This window comes from Hevea brasiliensis, chromosome 7 (assembly GCF_030052815.1).
Source record: "Hevea brasiliensis isolate MT/VB/25A 57/8 chromosome 7, ASM3005281v1, whole genome shotgun sequence".
Lineage (NCBI taxonomy): Eukaryota > Viridiplantae > Streptophyta > Magnoliopsida > Malpighiales > Euphorbiaceae > Hevea > Hevea brasiliensis.
Genome location: NC_079499.1, coordinates 6815845 through 6828727, shown reverse-complemented (window position 1 = coordinate 6828727; position 12883 = coordinate 6815845). Strand labels below are relative to the sequence as shown.

Sequence of the window (12883 nt, the reverse complement as noted above, 5' to 3'; positions counted from 1 at the left end):
TACAGAAACCGGGCCAACAAAAAATTAAATTATTTAAAAAAAATATTTTTTTTTCTTAAAAAAAATAAAATTATTTTTTAAATTTTAACAATCTTATTAAAGTATAAAAAATATTTACACATGTATAATATAAATATATATCATTAATTTAATATTATAATTAAATAATTAAAAATATTTTTATAAAAATTATTTTTAAAAAAAATATTTTTCATATATAAATTATTTTTCATAATCAATAAATTTTATATTTATTATATAAATAATTTGCTATACATATATTTAATTTACAATACAGATTTACCACTATTCATCATACATAGTATAGCAAACTAAAAAGAATATATAATTAAGAAAATTATTAAAGTTATTGTATATGATGTTTATATATTCATGGAGCACAAAAAAGAGCTAACCCAATCGAGTGTAATTCTAACAACAAAATGATTCGTTGCATTCGTGCACAGCATTCACAAAGCCTTTGACCAACATCAATACAGTGAACAATTGCATCCGACGGTTTCACAGAGACGAGCTCACCGGCTTGGAATGAATTAAACTGTAGATGGAAAGACGAACAAGAGAGGAGAACCTAAATTTAGCTAGGCCCTGTCGTCCCCTTCCTATCACACGCTAATCTGCCAAGCAAAACGCAAGCAGAGAGATCTGAGGGGGAAAAAAAAAAAAAGAGAGAAAAAAAAATATAAAAAATCGTAATCGGCTATCTTACATTTCTATGAATCCAGCGCAACACCGCGAGTTTCAAGAATGGTGGAACAAACAACGCCAGTTTCTATACCAATCCGACGACGCTTTGCTCACTGTCGAGATCCGCAGCCCCACTACACCCGATAACACCGTCGACAAAGGCCATACTCGCAGTGCCCGCCAGCTCTCCTGGCTTTGGCTTCTCAAATTCCAGCAACTCGCTAGCTCCCTCGCTTGGTTCACAAACGCCTTGTTTTATATCCTCCGTACTGCCAACCGTAGGATCGCTAGCCCAGACTCACTCTCCGATTCATCCTCCTCGCGCCTGTATAGGATCATTAGAGTGTTCTTGATTCTGGTCATTTTGTTACTCTGCTTCGAGTTAGTTGCGTATTTTAAGGGATGGCATTTCAGCCCGCCGTCGGTGGAGTCCGCCGAGGCCATGGTGGAGAGAGTGTATGCCACATGGTTGGAAATCAGAGCGAATTACTTAGCGCCGCCGCTGCAGAGCTTGACCAATGTGTGCATTGTTTTGTTCTTGATACAGTCGGTGGATCGTGCGCTTTTGGTGTTGGGGTGTTTTTGGATCAAGGTTAGGAAATTGAAGCCGGTAGCGGCTGTGGAGTATGGAAATGTGGATGGAGAGAGTGTGGAGGCGTATCCCATGGTGTTGGTGCAGATCCCTATGTGCAATGAGAGGGAGGTAAGCAGATGTAGGTTTATAATCCCTCTCTTTTTTGCTTAATTGCAATTAGTGGCTTTGGTTTTTTTAGTACATTAACCTTTTTTTTTTTTTGGACATGTGCATAAGGAGATATTACAATTTGATTAAGTAGAGATTTAATTGGAAAAATTGTTTTGTGTCTGTTATGCTAAGCTTATAAAGGTGTTTTGACGTAACACGTCTTTTGTTGAAAATCTTACCTTATTGTCATAATTAGGATATTTGTATTGTACCCTGGTTTAGCTTTGCTCTTAGGATTAGTTAAGGTTAGTATTTAGCTCATAATTAAGGTTAGTATTTAGCTCATAAAAATGAGCTCAATATTTATAAGCTTATGCAAGTTTATAAGCACTATGTATTGGTTAAAGTGATTATCATGTTTGGTAAAAAAATAGCACATTTATTGTTAAAATTACTAAAAAGTATATTAAGCAAGATATGTGGTGAAATTTCAAAAATTAGAAGAGAATAATATGATAAAATAGTTAGTCAAATTAGCTTATAAGAATAGGGCTTATAAGCATCAAAATGAAAAGAAGGTTTCTCTCGGCTTATTATTATTATTGTTTGCTTATAAGTCCAAAAATTATATGAAACAAACATATAAGCTTATTTTTAGAACTTATAAACTGGATTGACCAGTTTACAAGTTATGACAGAGTCATTATTTGATAAATGATCACTATGAGTCATACTCAATAGAATTTGATCAATCTTTTTATTCTGTCGTTAAGGTGGAGAGCTGAATCAAGAATTCTCTTTCTTTATCATCAATCGAATTACTGTTTGCGACTAAGGATTCTATTTTACACCCTCTTAGCATATGCCTGCTATTGATCTAATCTATTTTTACTTCTTAGCCTTTCTTGATTGTTTCTTAGGGAATTAGTAATTTAAGATATTAATTAGTGCTAGAGCATGAAAGAGATTTGAGTTAGTGGGACATAAATGAGGTCATGTAATTTGATTAGCTATTTAAAGTTTAAAATTGCAGGAAGTAGCTAGGTTTTTGTAATGAACTTCTTGTGATTTTAATGTTAGTTCAAGGTGCGTTGATTGATGTTTGCCTCTTTTTTCTGTTGAATGCTGTGTTTCATATCTTAGTTACTGACTTGAATGACCTGATTGTAGCAGCTTTTGTTATTTAGGCCTGATCGTTTTGTGGAAAATATTTTTGTAGAAAACATTTTCTGGCATTTAGGGCGCTTATGAAAATTGGTTATTGGAAGATATTTTCCTGCGCAAAGAGAAAATTCAATTTCTACCATTTTATAGGACAATGCTGTCCTTTTTTAAAGAGGAAAATCTGACAAATTCCTTGAAAGGTGGGCGGAAAAACCTATAATGGAGCCATATAAACACATATGACATAGCCATTAGTTTACCAATTATTATTTACTGCAACAATAATTTTACTATTTTTGTCGTATTCAGTAGTAAATAGAAAAATACAAGTTTTTATGTGTCTAAATAGTTTTAATCTTGTGTATTGAAGGAAAATTAACCTTTTTTGATATAATCCGAACTCCATATAATATTTTCCAACTGATTTTAACATCTTCTAACCAAACAATAGAAAATAAGTTATTTTCTCAAAAATGATTTTTCTTATAAAATATTTTCTATGTGCAAGTTAATTTCCACTAATATTGATTTTTGTTCTTAGCAAATCCTTTCCAATATCCTAATTATAAACATTATAACAATGTCATTATAAATTTCCAGGCATTTCTTTATTGTATTTGGTATTTTATATGTTAGACTGCTAATTATTGTGTTACTCCATGATGAGTGCTTTTCATGTCTCTTCTTGCAGTATTTTTGTTTTGTGAAAGTAATTCTAAATAAAGGAAGGAGCAGTTAGCAAATTAGCTTCTTTCTACGGTTGATTCAATTTATTATGTTTCATAGCAGATTTGCAACCTGGCAAAACAAGTAGAATCCATATATAAATAAACAAATAGAAAGAAGAAAGTGTAATAAAATATTTAGTTGAAAATATTTGCTTAATGTTTCTCCTTTTACCAAATTCCTTTGCTCAAGGTAATTCCTATTTGAGCTTCACTGTTGGAACATTTTATTTGTGTTGATTTTACATTATGACCTCACTCCTTGCGGTTATTAACACGGTTTGGGTGCCATACAGGTTTACCAACAATCTATTGCAGCGGTTTGTATCCAGGACTGGCCAAAGGAGAGAATGCTTATACAGGTTTTGGATGATTCTGATGAGTTAGATGTCCAACTCCTTATCAAGGCAGAAGTGCAGAAATGGCAACAAAGGGGTGTACACATAATGTATAGACATCGTCTTATACGCACCGGCTACAAGGCTGGCAACCTCAAATCTGCAATGAGCTGTGATTATGTAAAAGATTATGAATTTGTGGCAATATTTGATGCAGATTTTCAGCCAGGACCTGATTTCTTGAAGAAAACTATTCCTTACTTCAAGGTAGCTTCACATCCATATAAGATTCTTTTGGTTTGAGCCTGTCCAAAAATTAAAATTTGTGTCAGGTATAGACTTGAAGGAGATATTTTGCGTGAGTGCATAGATTTTGCTGCAAACGAAGTCTGTTAATTGGTTTTTTGGTTTTGATGTGCACAAGCTGGAGCTTCCCAATAAATGTTTGTGCAGAACATTTGAAAGTGGTTTATTTCTAAACTATCGATTGCGTATCTCCTTAGAGAATGATCTACTTTGTTAAAGATGATTATATAAATGCTTAAAAAAAGATAATATGCTAATTGTTCAAAATGGAAGATGGTACTTAGATGGTTTATAACCGGCAGATACAATGTAGCCAATCTGACCTCTTTGCAATTTGCTGTGAACAGTGGCCTATAATCGCATGCATGAATGTTGCAAATGAATTTAGCTATGATGTCATTTTTACACGGGAAGCCCACTGCTTCCACTTTCATTTTTCAAACATTCTTTTCCCTTTTGCAACAAATTTGTCAGGTGAAGGAAATGTTTCATTATATGAAGTACCAAAATATCATTAGCTGTATTTGCAACTAGGGGTATGGTAAACTATGGGCCTCTGTTTATTTGTAAAGAATTATGGAATACCACATGATTTGGCCGCTCCACTTCACTTAAAACCTATTGAGCTATTGTCTCACACAGATTAACATTGCAAATGGAAGAAAGGGGGCTATTCTCTCTCTCTCTCTCTCTCTCTCTCTCTCTCTCTCTCTCTCTCTCGCTCTCTCTTTCTCTCTCTCTTTTTTTTTTTCGGTGGTGGGGTGGGGGGGGTGGGTGGGGGAGGAGAGGGAACATTGAGTGTGTGCGCATGAGAGAGATCTCTCTTGTTTTTATACAAGTCCATTATTAGATTTTGGATCCACCGCTATTTTCTTTTCTGATAAGAAATTGTTTTTCTTTTTCCTTTTCATTTTTGAAGGGGAATGATGACCTAGCATTGGTCCAAACAAGGTGGGCCTTTGTAAACAAGGATGAGAACTTGCTTACAAGACTGCAGAACATAAACTTATCATTCCACTTTGAGGTTGAGCAGCAAGTCAATGGTGTCTTCTTGAACTTCTTTGGTTTTAATGGAACTGCTGGTGTATGGAGGACTAAGGCCCTTGAGGATTGTGGTGGTTGGATGGAACGGACAACTGTTGAAGACATGGATATTGCTGTTCGTGCTCACCTTTGTGGATGGAAGTTTATCTATCTGAATGATGTTAAGGTGCGTAGTGGTATTCACCATTTGTAAAGTATCTAGGAGGGTGAATGGTTTGATTACTTTTAACTTTTGACTTATAATGTATTTTTTAACTTGTAAGTCAATTTAAAAATAAGTAGTTAATTGTTTGGTAAAAATTTTTAAATAATTTAAATGATTGGTTAAAAAGTATTTAAAAGTAACTTGATATGTTAAAATGACAAAAAAGGATATGTACTTGAGTATTGTGGTTGTTAAAATGAGGATAATGTTGATATTTTTAAAAATTATTAGAATAATATAGTTTTTTACTTGGTCAAAAAGTAGTTTTAAGATAAGTATATAAGTAATAAGTAAGGAGTGCTTTACTTATGACTTCTGACTTTTAACTTATTTTAAGTAGGTTTTTTAACTTATAAGTCAAATCAAACATTAATCTACTTATTACTTTCTACTTATAAGTAGGTTTGCCAAATTAAACACCCTCTAAATATATCGTACAGGAAGCGTGGTAAAACTAATTTAGTCCTATTTTTTTAGTGCCTTTGTGAACTTCCAGAGTCCTATGAGGCATACAAGAAACAGCAGCACCGCTGGCATTCAGGTCCAATGCAGTTGTTCCGCTTGTGCTTCCTTGATGTACTTCGCTCAAAGGTAATGAATGAAGTTTTAAACAATTGCTTTGTTCTGTGAAATTAAAAGATTACAGTAGAATGTTACTTGAGATACTGTAGAAAGGTGTAATAACTCTTTCCAAGAGGCTAAGTACAGTACTTAATTCTTTTGACAAAGCATAAAGCATCGAAAAGCATTTATCTGAACATTCAAAATTAAAAAGATTAGTTTGTATGCCGGTAGTTTCTGATGCTCTAAAATGGCAGAGAATTTGGGTTTAAAATTTACTGTGGACCACAATTATTTGTTCATATAATCATTTCTATTGTTTAGATTGTCAGGGATTCAACCTGTAATTTAGTAAGCTTCATGAGAAAGTGGGCCTTCTGAACATGGCTACATAATATTAAATAGTGCCCTTAGAGTAGCGAGTCAAAACTATATTTTAGTGCCTCGTTGCAAGCCTGTGCTTGCCAATATATCATGATAGATCTGAGAAATTTCCTATTCAAATGATCTACTCTGATCTTCATGTGTCCTCATGGTGAAAATTGACTCTTCAGCCATATAATTGTAGTGTGAAGTTTCTCTTATGTTAAAACAAGATAGGAAGTCTACATCCGGCACTTCTACATTTTGTTTACCAGAATGCATTTGCTCCTAACTATCCTATCTTCTTACTTTATAACTGTGGAGTTAGAACATGGTTGGAGTAAATGAGATTTTAATATGTGAGTTGCTCAGGTAATTTCACCCGTAGCATTCAACTTCTCTCTCAAAATCAAGTGTGGTAGGCAAACTACAATTTATTGCAATAGAAGACTTGGTTTGAATAAGTTCATTTTGTGGGATATCTCAGTCAATAGTTGGCAGAAATCTGACATGGCATCTTACTGATAATCTACCTAATTCCCCAATTTGGAGGAGGGAGGAGAAGGAAAACAGATTTAGATTTAAATGATCCATTCTTGCATCTCTTGATTTAAGATGGTAGTTATTAGACTGCAATGTCAGAGTTCCTATGTGTTTCTGACTGGATTGTGCCTCCATTGATATTGTTGAAATGAAATTACACTTTGGTACGATTTCTCAAACAAGTACTAAATTAAATGACCATGGGTGAGAGAAACATCTAAAACTCCTACACAGAGAAAACAAATATCTGCATTTGCATGTTTGTTTGTGCGTGTGTGGCGTTGGTGGAAATTTGCAAAGCTGTTATTCCATTTTACCATGGATTCCTACCTGTGGTGGATCTAGTAAATTTTTTCTGGGGTCAACCCAATTTAACTAACATTTTTATGTGAAAAGAAGAGTTACTAGATTTAAGTAAGTTATACAAAAAAGCAATCTATTTTAATGTTTTACCAAAAAGAGGGTTCAATATATAATTAAATTTATGAAGGGTCAATTTAAACATATACATGTATATGCATGGAATATTTTAATAAAAATGGGCCAATTTCTTTTTTGAAGGTAGATCCGCTGATGATTCCTAACCAAGATGAGAGAGGTGAAGAAGTGGAAGGGAAGGAAGATGAAGGGATGAGAGAGAAAAAGGGTTGGATAAGAGAGAGAGAGAGAGAGAGAGAGAGAGAGAGAGAGGAGAGTGATGTTTTTATGTGAGAATATTAAAGTAAATTTACCCATTTGTATGGAAAAGAGAATTCATAGAATTCTCTTATTTATGCATGATGTCATGACAAAGGAGAGAATGCAAATAACGAGGATTGTACTGGTGTCTAGGTTTATCAAAAGTAAATGGAAAAATGGCTTACTGCCAACATTGAAGTTAGCAAATCATGTAGTAAAACATTGAAGTATATTGAGCTACTTTTCCATGAATTGAATTTCCTAAGACACCTATGTTAAGAAAGGGATGATAATAAAATACAACTGCCTGTCATACAAACAAATTGTAAGAGCTTTTTTCCCCTTAGTTGATTATCATGGTGTTTTGACTTCATTTATAAACATTAATTGGTCAGCTTTTTAGTGTGCATGAAATTTGTATTGATATACTTTTTTTTTTTCCTTCAAACTTCCAGGTGAGCTTGGGCAAGAAAGCAAATTTGATATTTCTTTTCTTCCTTCTACGGAAGCTTATCCTTCCTTTTTATTCCTTCACTCTCTTCTGCATCATCCTACCGCTAACCATGTTCCTACCAGAAGCTCAGTTACCAGCCTGGGTTGTTTGTTATGTCCCTGGGATCATGTCTATCTTGAATATCCTTCCATCACCTCGATCATTCCCATTTATAGTTCCTTACCTTTTATTTGAAAACACCATGTCTGTAACCAAATTCAATGCCATGATATCAGGATTATTTCGATTTGGAAGTTCTTATGAGTGGATAGTTACAAAGAAGTTAGGGAGATCATCAGAGGCAGACTTAATTGCCTTTGCTGAAAAGGAATCAGATTCAATAATCAAAACTAGTAGTCTTGACAGGTCTTCCTCAGATTCAGGTTTGAATGAGCTGAGCAAGCTGGAGAACAAGAAAGCAGCGAACAAGAGAAAGAATCGTTTGTACAGGAAGGAACTTGCTCTGGCATTGATACTGTTAACTGCATCAGTGAGAAGCTTGTTGTCTGCTCAAGGAATTCACTTTTACTTCCTACTATTTCAAGGGATCAGTTTCCTAGTTGTTGGTCTTGATTTGATTGGAGAACAGGTTAGTTAAATACAGGATTCCAATATTCCAGAATTCTTGGCCAAACCTCTATGGAGGGATTTGGCCTGTATGCATTCGCTATAGTGACGACGACGACCCCTTATATACACCCAAAAATTTGTAAAGTAGAGCCCTCACCATTGGAACTTGTTCATTGGTTCTCAGCTCTGGACTGGAGCAAAATTTGATTCATTTGTGCTATTTATTCACTTACTGGGTGAAGGAGAAGGGACCATTGTATCATTGTGGTGGTCAGTCCACATGTTGGTTAGTTAAAGTTGTGTCCGAATGTTGGTGGAGGTTAGAGAAATATCCAAAATTGATGCTGAACAATACATTGATTGATTTTCTTATCCGATTTGTAGGGTTAAAGCACTATTAGATCATAAATATGTTCATTCTTTTTCCACAGATTGTTTACAAGCATTGTAAAACCCTAATTAGTTCAGTGATCGAATGTTCCAACATTTGTCAGCCTACATGCATTCTTCTTGCTTTTGTTTAGCGTTGATCCGATGGGATAAAGAAAATAGCTCCTGAGTAATAAAATGGAAAAACTCAGTTGTAAACTTTGTGACACTGTGATATGCGAAACTATAGCCCTGCTCTGCTTCTCCCACAATTTGTGCTCTGTGCGATGGAACAAGATATTTTCAAATTAAAGAAAAATTATTAAACCCTGTATTACTGGAGTTTTCGTCAGGTTTAAGATTGTGAGGCATCGAGTTCGAGAAAAGCATCCTGATAACAAGTCAAGCATTATTTCCATGAGAAGGGAAGATTAGTTCCATTTTTGTGATAGTAGAGAAAAAACAGGAGAAATATTGAAGGATTTGTCTAAAAATATTTTCAAAATTTACAAGACAAGGACGGACAAAATGCAGTGATTAAAGAGAATTGAAAGCACATCCTTCTCCTAGCCTCAAAAGCCTTTAAATCAATCCCATGCTTTAGATTTTGATTTTTCATCCTGCAATTTATACATACAAGCGTACCACGATAAAGGGGATACGAGTACAGGAGACCAGGATTATAGCGAGAATAGAGAAAAGAACCCTAACCGTGGCCAAAATTAAAATTTGAATATATAATGCATCCAATATTCCTTTACTTGATCCAAAAAAAAAAAAAATTATATATATATATATATATATATATATATTCCTTTACTTGCTAAAGATACGTACTCAACCGATCTCTACAAAATTTCCAATTTTGCCCACATTTCCATTCCAATTCTCAAAAATGTTCCCGTCATACATATATATAAACTAAACTTTAAAATATTTTATGAGAATAATACACTTAACTCAAAAAAAAAATAATTAAAAAATCATCAGGCAGTAAAACCTCTTTTTTTTTTTTATATTTTACATTTTTATATAAAAAAGTTTAATTTACCGTATCAAACATCAAGTGTTATATAAATCATTTCACATTTTAATTATTAAAATTTCATCTAAATTATCTAAAATGCTTTTTAATACATTGGTTAAAAAATTTTAAAAATTCTTATAATTTTAAATATTACAAAACTCAACTAATCATTTTATACATTTAAGTTAAATTTTTGTTAAAAAAAGGTCAATTACTCTAGGATGCTTAAGTTTTCTTATACTCATTAATTTTTAATAAATTTTGATTTTTCAATATTATTTATAAAATTTAAACATTTATTCTTAAATACATTTCTTATTTAATTCTTACTTGTAAAATCATAAATCGTCTCATTACATTTTAATCACTAATCATGAAATATAATTAGAATAACCTTTAATCCTCGAAACCAAAGGAGCCACATTCCTAACAAAAGCACACGTAAGTGAAAAGCCAATGCGACAAAATTTAAAGCAAAACAAAGAAATTATAGGAAGTAAAAGAAAAAGTGAAAAGATGACACTAACGACCCTCAACCAGAATGTGCATCATTTGGGCAGGCTACGAATTGGTATCAAATCACATTCTAAAACTCATGGAACCAAAACTAAAATAACCCAAACAGTGGACAGCAAAACTTCACAAACTTTATATTTATGCCGCCCCAGCACCCTTGCCCTTCTTCCTCTGGATCTTCTTCATATAGAACTCCAGCTCCTTACCTTCCAATATGTACCTAATAACAGGAATTATTGTTAATGAAAGTAAGACACTGGAAAGATAAATAAAAATTGCTATTTTTTTTTTTATCTATTTAAGCTCACCCGTCAGCTCTGCCACATTGACCAGGACGGGATGAGATGCAAGCCAACAATCTACCACCACCAAACTGATCTTCTATATGGGGATCAAGCTTGCGATCTTTCTGGCGTTTCTCAAGCTTCCTTTGAACATGGTTGCTCTTTTTAGTTTCCTCTGCAGCAGCACCTTCTACTTCCTGTCATTACCCACAAACAAAAATGTAATTTATTTTAAAGTCATATGAGAGCTGGACGCGGGAGAACCTAGTGAACAGTTGTAGAATTTTCCCGGTTGAAAATACATGCGCTTATGGTTCATTGATTCGACGTAGGGCACCACAGAATCAACCACAACATGTGAAATTACATAAACTGGAATCATATTCATAGTTATGATGCAACTACTCCTATCCACAGTGATACTATAGCATTAACAAGTCATTGCATAGATGTATAACATCCATATCAAACATCCATCCATACATCTCAAATGAGATGCTAGGAAAGCCAAATAGAATAGCAAGGGGAAAGCACAACCCTTGATATTAAATTCCATCTCATTCCACTCAGATCAAATGTAACAACGTGATAATGTAGTAGAGCATACCAGATTGGATTATGGATACCAGTTTTCTCAAGTATCTATAAAAAAAATTTGGACTGTCAAATGGGCTAACAATTGCATTTAAATCCTACAATAGGTTCAATTTTTTTCACAAGTGAGTGCCTGCAATTATCAAAATTGCACATAATGAATTTCTTCTCAAAGCTTATCTAACCAACTAATAACAGCATTGTCCAAACCAAACCCCACATAGATATTTTTCAAAACAATATCAAATCAAGAACAACAATGACAATAGAATCCAAATGAAGTTAATAAGCAATGAAGGTTAAAGTTATTCTCAAACTGAAATCACCTCACTAGTTTCCTTCTTAACAACAGTCTTCTTCTTCCTGCCAATGTCAACACCATAGTGTTGAAGATACCATTGCTTAAATGGAGCAGCATCCACTTGAACAATTGCACTCTTCACCAGAGTTTGCGTCCTAACAAGCTCATTGTTTGAGGCATTATAAACCACATCAAGAATTCGAGTCTTGCGGGTGACAGCCTCACTACCCCAAGAATAATTTCCTGTGTCCAATCTCAGGGCTCTCCACTTAACATTGCCTCCTCTAACTCGAACTCTCCTGACTGTTTTGTTGCTTGATAGTTTAGTATTTGCAGGCTGACGACCAAGCTCATACCTTGTTACACCAGCCAAAAAAAAGGCTTAATCACTTCCAAATATTTCCAATCAGGCAATCACATCTCAGAATGTTGCACAAATAATACAGAACACGCTCCATGTTCCCTTTTCATTCCAGTTACATTCTTTAACCATATTTTAATGTTAGTTAATGGGCCAAAGATAACCTTTAGTAGTATAGCAAAATCACAACTTTTAGTGTGGCAGAGACGGTGCATAGAAGAAGGCAACAAAAACATATGCCGTTTATAATATAAATGGAAAAACAAATTGAAAGATTGAGACAGCTTCAAATGCTAATTAGTAGCAAGAAAAGTTCAGTCAACTATAACCCAGAGCAAATTTGTGCGAGTTTCAAACCATGAACAATGATAAAAGATGAGATCCATCTCTTTTTCCAGTCGTTTAACACTAGTCACATTAAGACACCAAAAAAATTGAACTGTAAAAACTCAGCTAAAATTGTTATATTAACACAATTGCATAACCATAAACAAAGAAAGAGAGGGAGGAGGGGGCCAGACATACTTTCTCTTCTTCCTCCAAGCCTTCTTCTTGCCGCCAGTAGCACGCCTCTTGTGCATGGAGTCCCTGGAGATACCTGATGAAAACCACATAAATCCATTTCAAAGATCAGAGATAACAGTTAACGCTAAATCAAGGCGTAATCATGGAGATTGGGAAGGAATGGTTACCCATGTTGGCTGAGCGGCGGAGTTCCTCCCACTGTCCGGCTCCTAAAATCCCTATATCGTTTATTTATACCTATATATTATATTGTGCCACTATTGTGCCCTTCAGAAAGTCAGAATTTACTATCACGTCCTTCTGTATTTAGTATTGTAATTTTTTTTTTAATTTTTAATTTTTCCTATCTTCCGTTTTTTTTTTTTCATGCATTTTTCAAGTATATTCTGAAAATTTTTTGACAGCGCTAATTGTAAATTTTTCTCTGATATTTAGTGATATTTATATATTAATTTTTATATTTTTAAAATTTATTTATTTAATTTTTGTATTATAATATTTAATAAATTTTATAAATTAATTT

General features: G+C 33.9%; 2 protein-coding genes across 2 annotated transcripts; one reads left to right on the top strand and one right to left on the bottom strand.

The window, feature by feature from the left end:
- The first annotated feature begins 502 nt into the window (after window positions 1-502).
- On the top strand, window positions 503-8881 carry LOC110652308 (probable xyloglucan glycosyltransferase 6). Its single transcript, XM_021807874.2, has 5 exons — window positions 503-1411; window positions 3579-3887; window positions 4846-5136; window positions 5653-5766; window positions 7776-8881. Exons 1-5 carry the CDS (start codon window positions 737-739, stop codon window positions 8409-8411), a joined length of 2025 nt encoding a protein of 674 aa, XP_021663566.2. The 5' UTR covers window positions 503-736; the 3' UTR covers window positions 8412-8881.
- A 1193-nt stretch (window positions 8882-10074) lies between these two features.
- On the bottom strand, window positions 10075-12660 carry LOC110651782 (40S ribosomal protein S8). Its single transcript, XM_021807191.2, has 5 exons — window positions 12528-12660; window positions 12361-12433; window positions 11500-11830; window positions 10604-10776; window positions 10075-10515 (listed from the first exon to the last, which is right to left on the bottom strand). The coding sequence occupies exons 1-5, from the start codon at window positions 12529-12531 to the stop codon at window positions 10434-10436; spliced, it is 663 nt and encodes a 220-aa protein (XP_021662883.2). The 5' UTR covers window positions 12532-12660; the 3' UTR covers window positions 10075-10433.
- Between the last annotated feature and the right edge of the window lie 223 nt (window positions 12661-12883).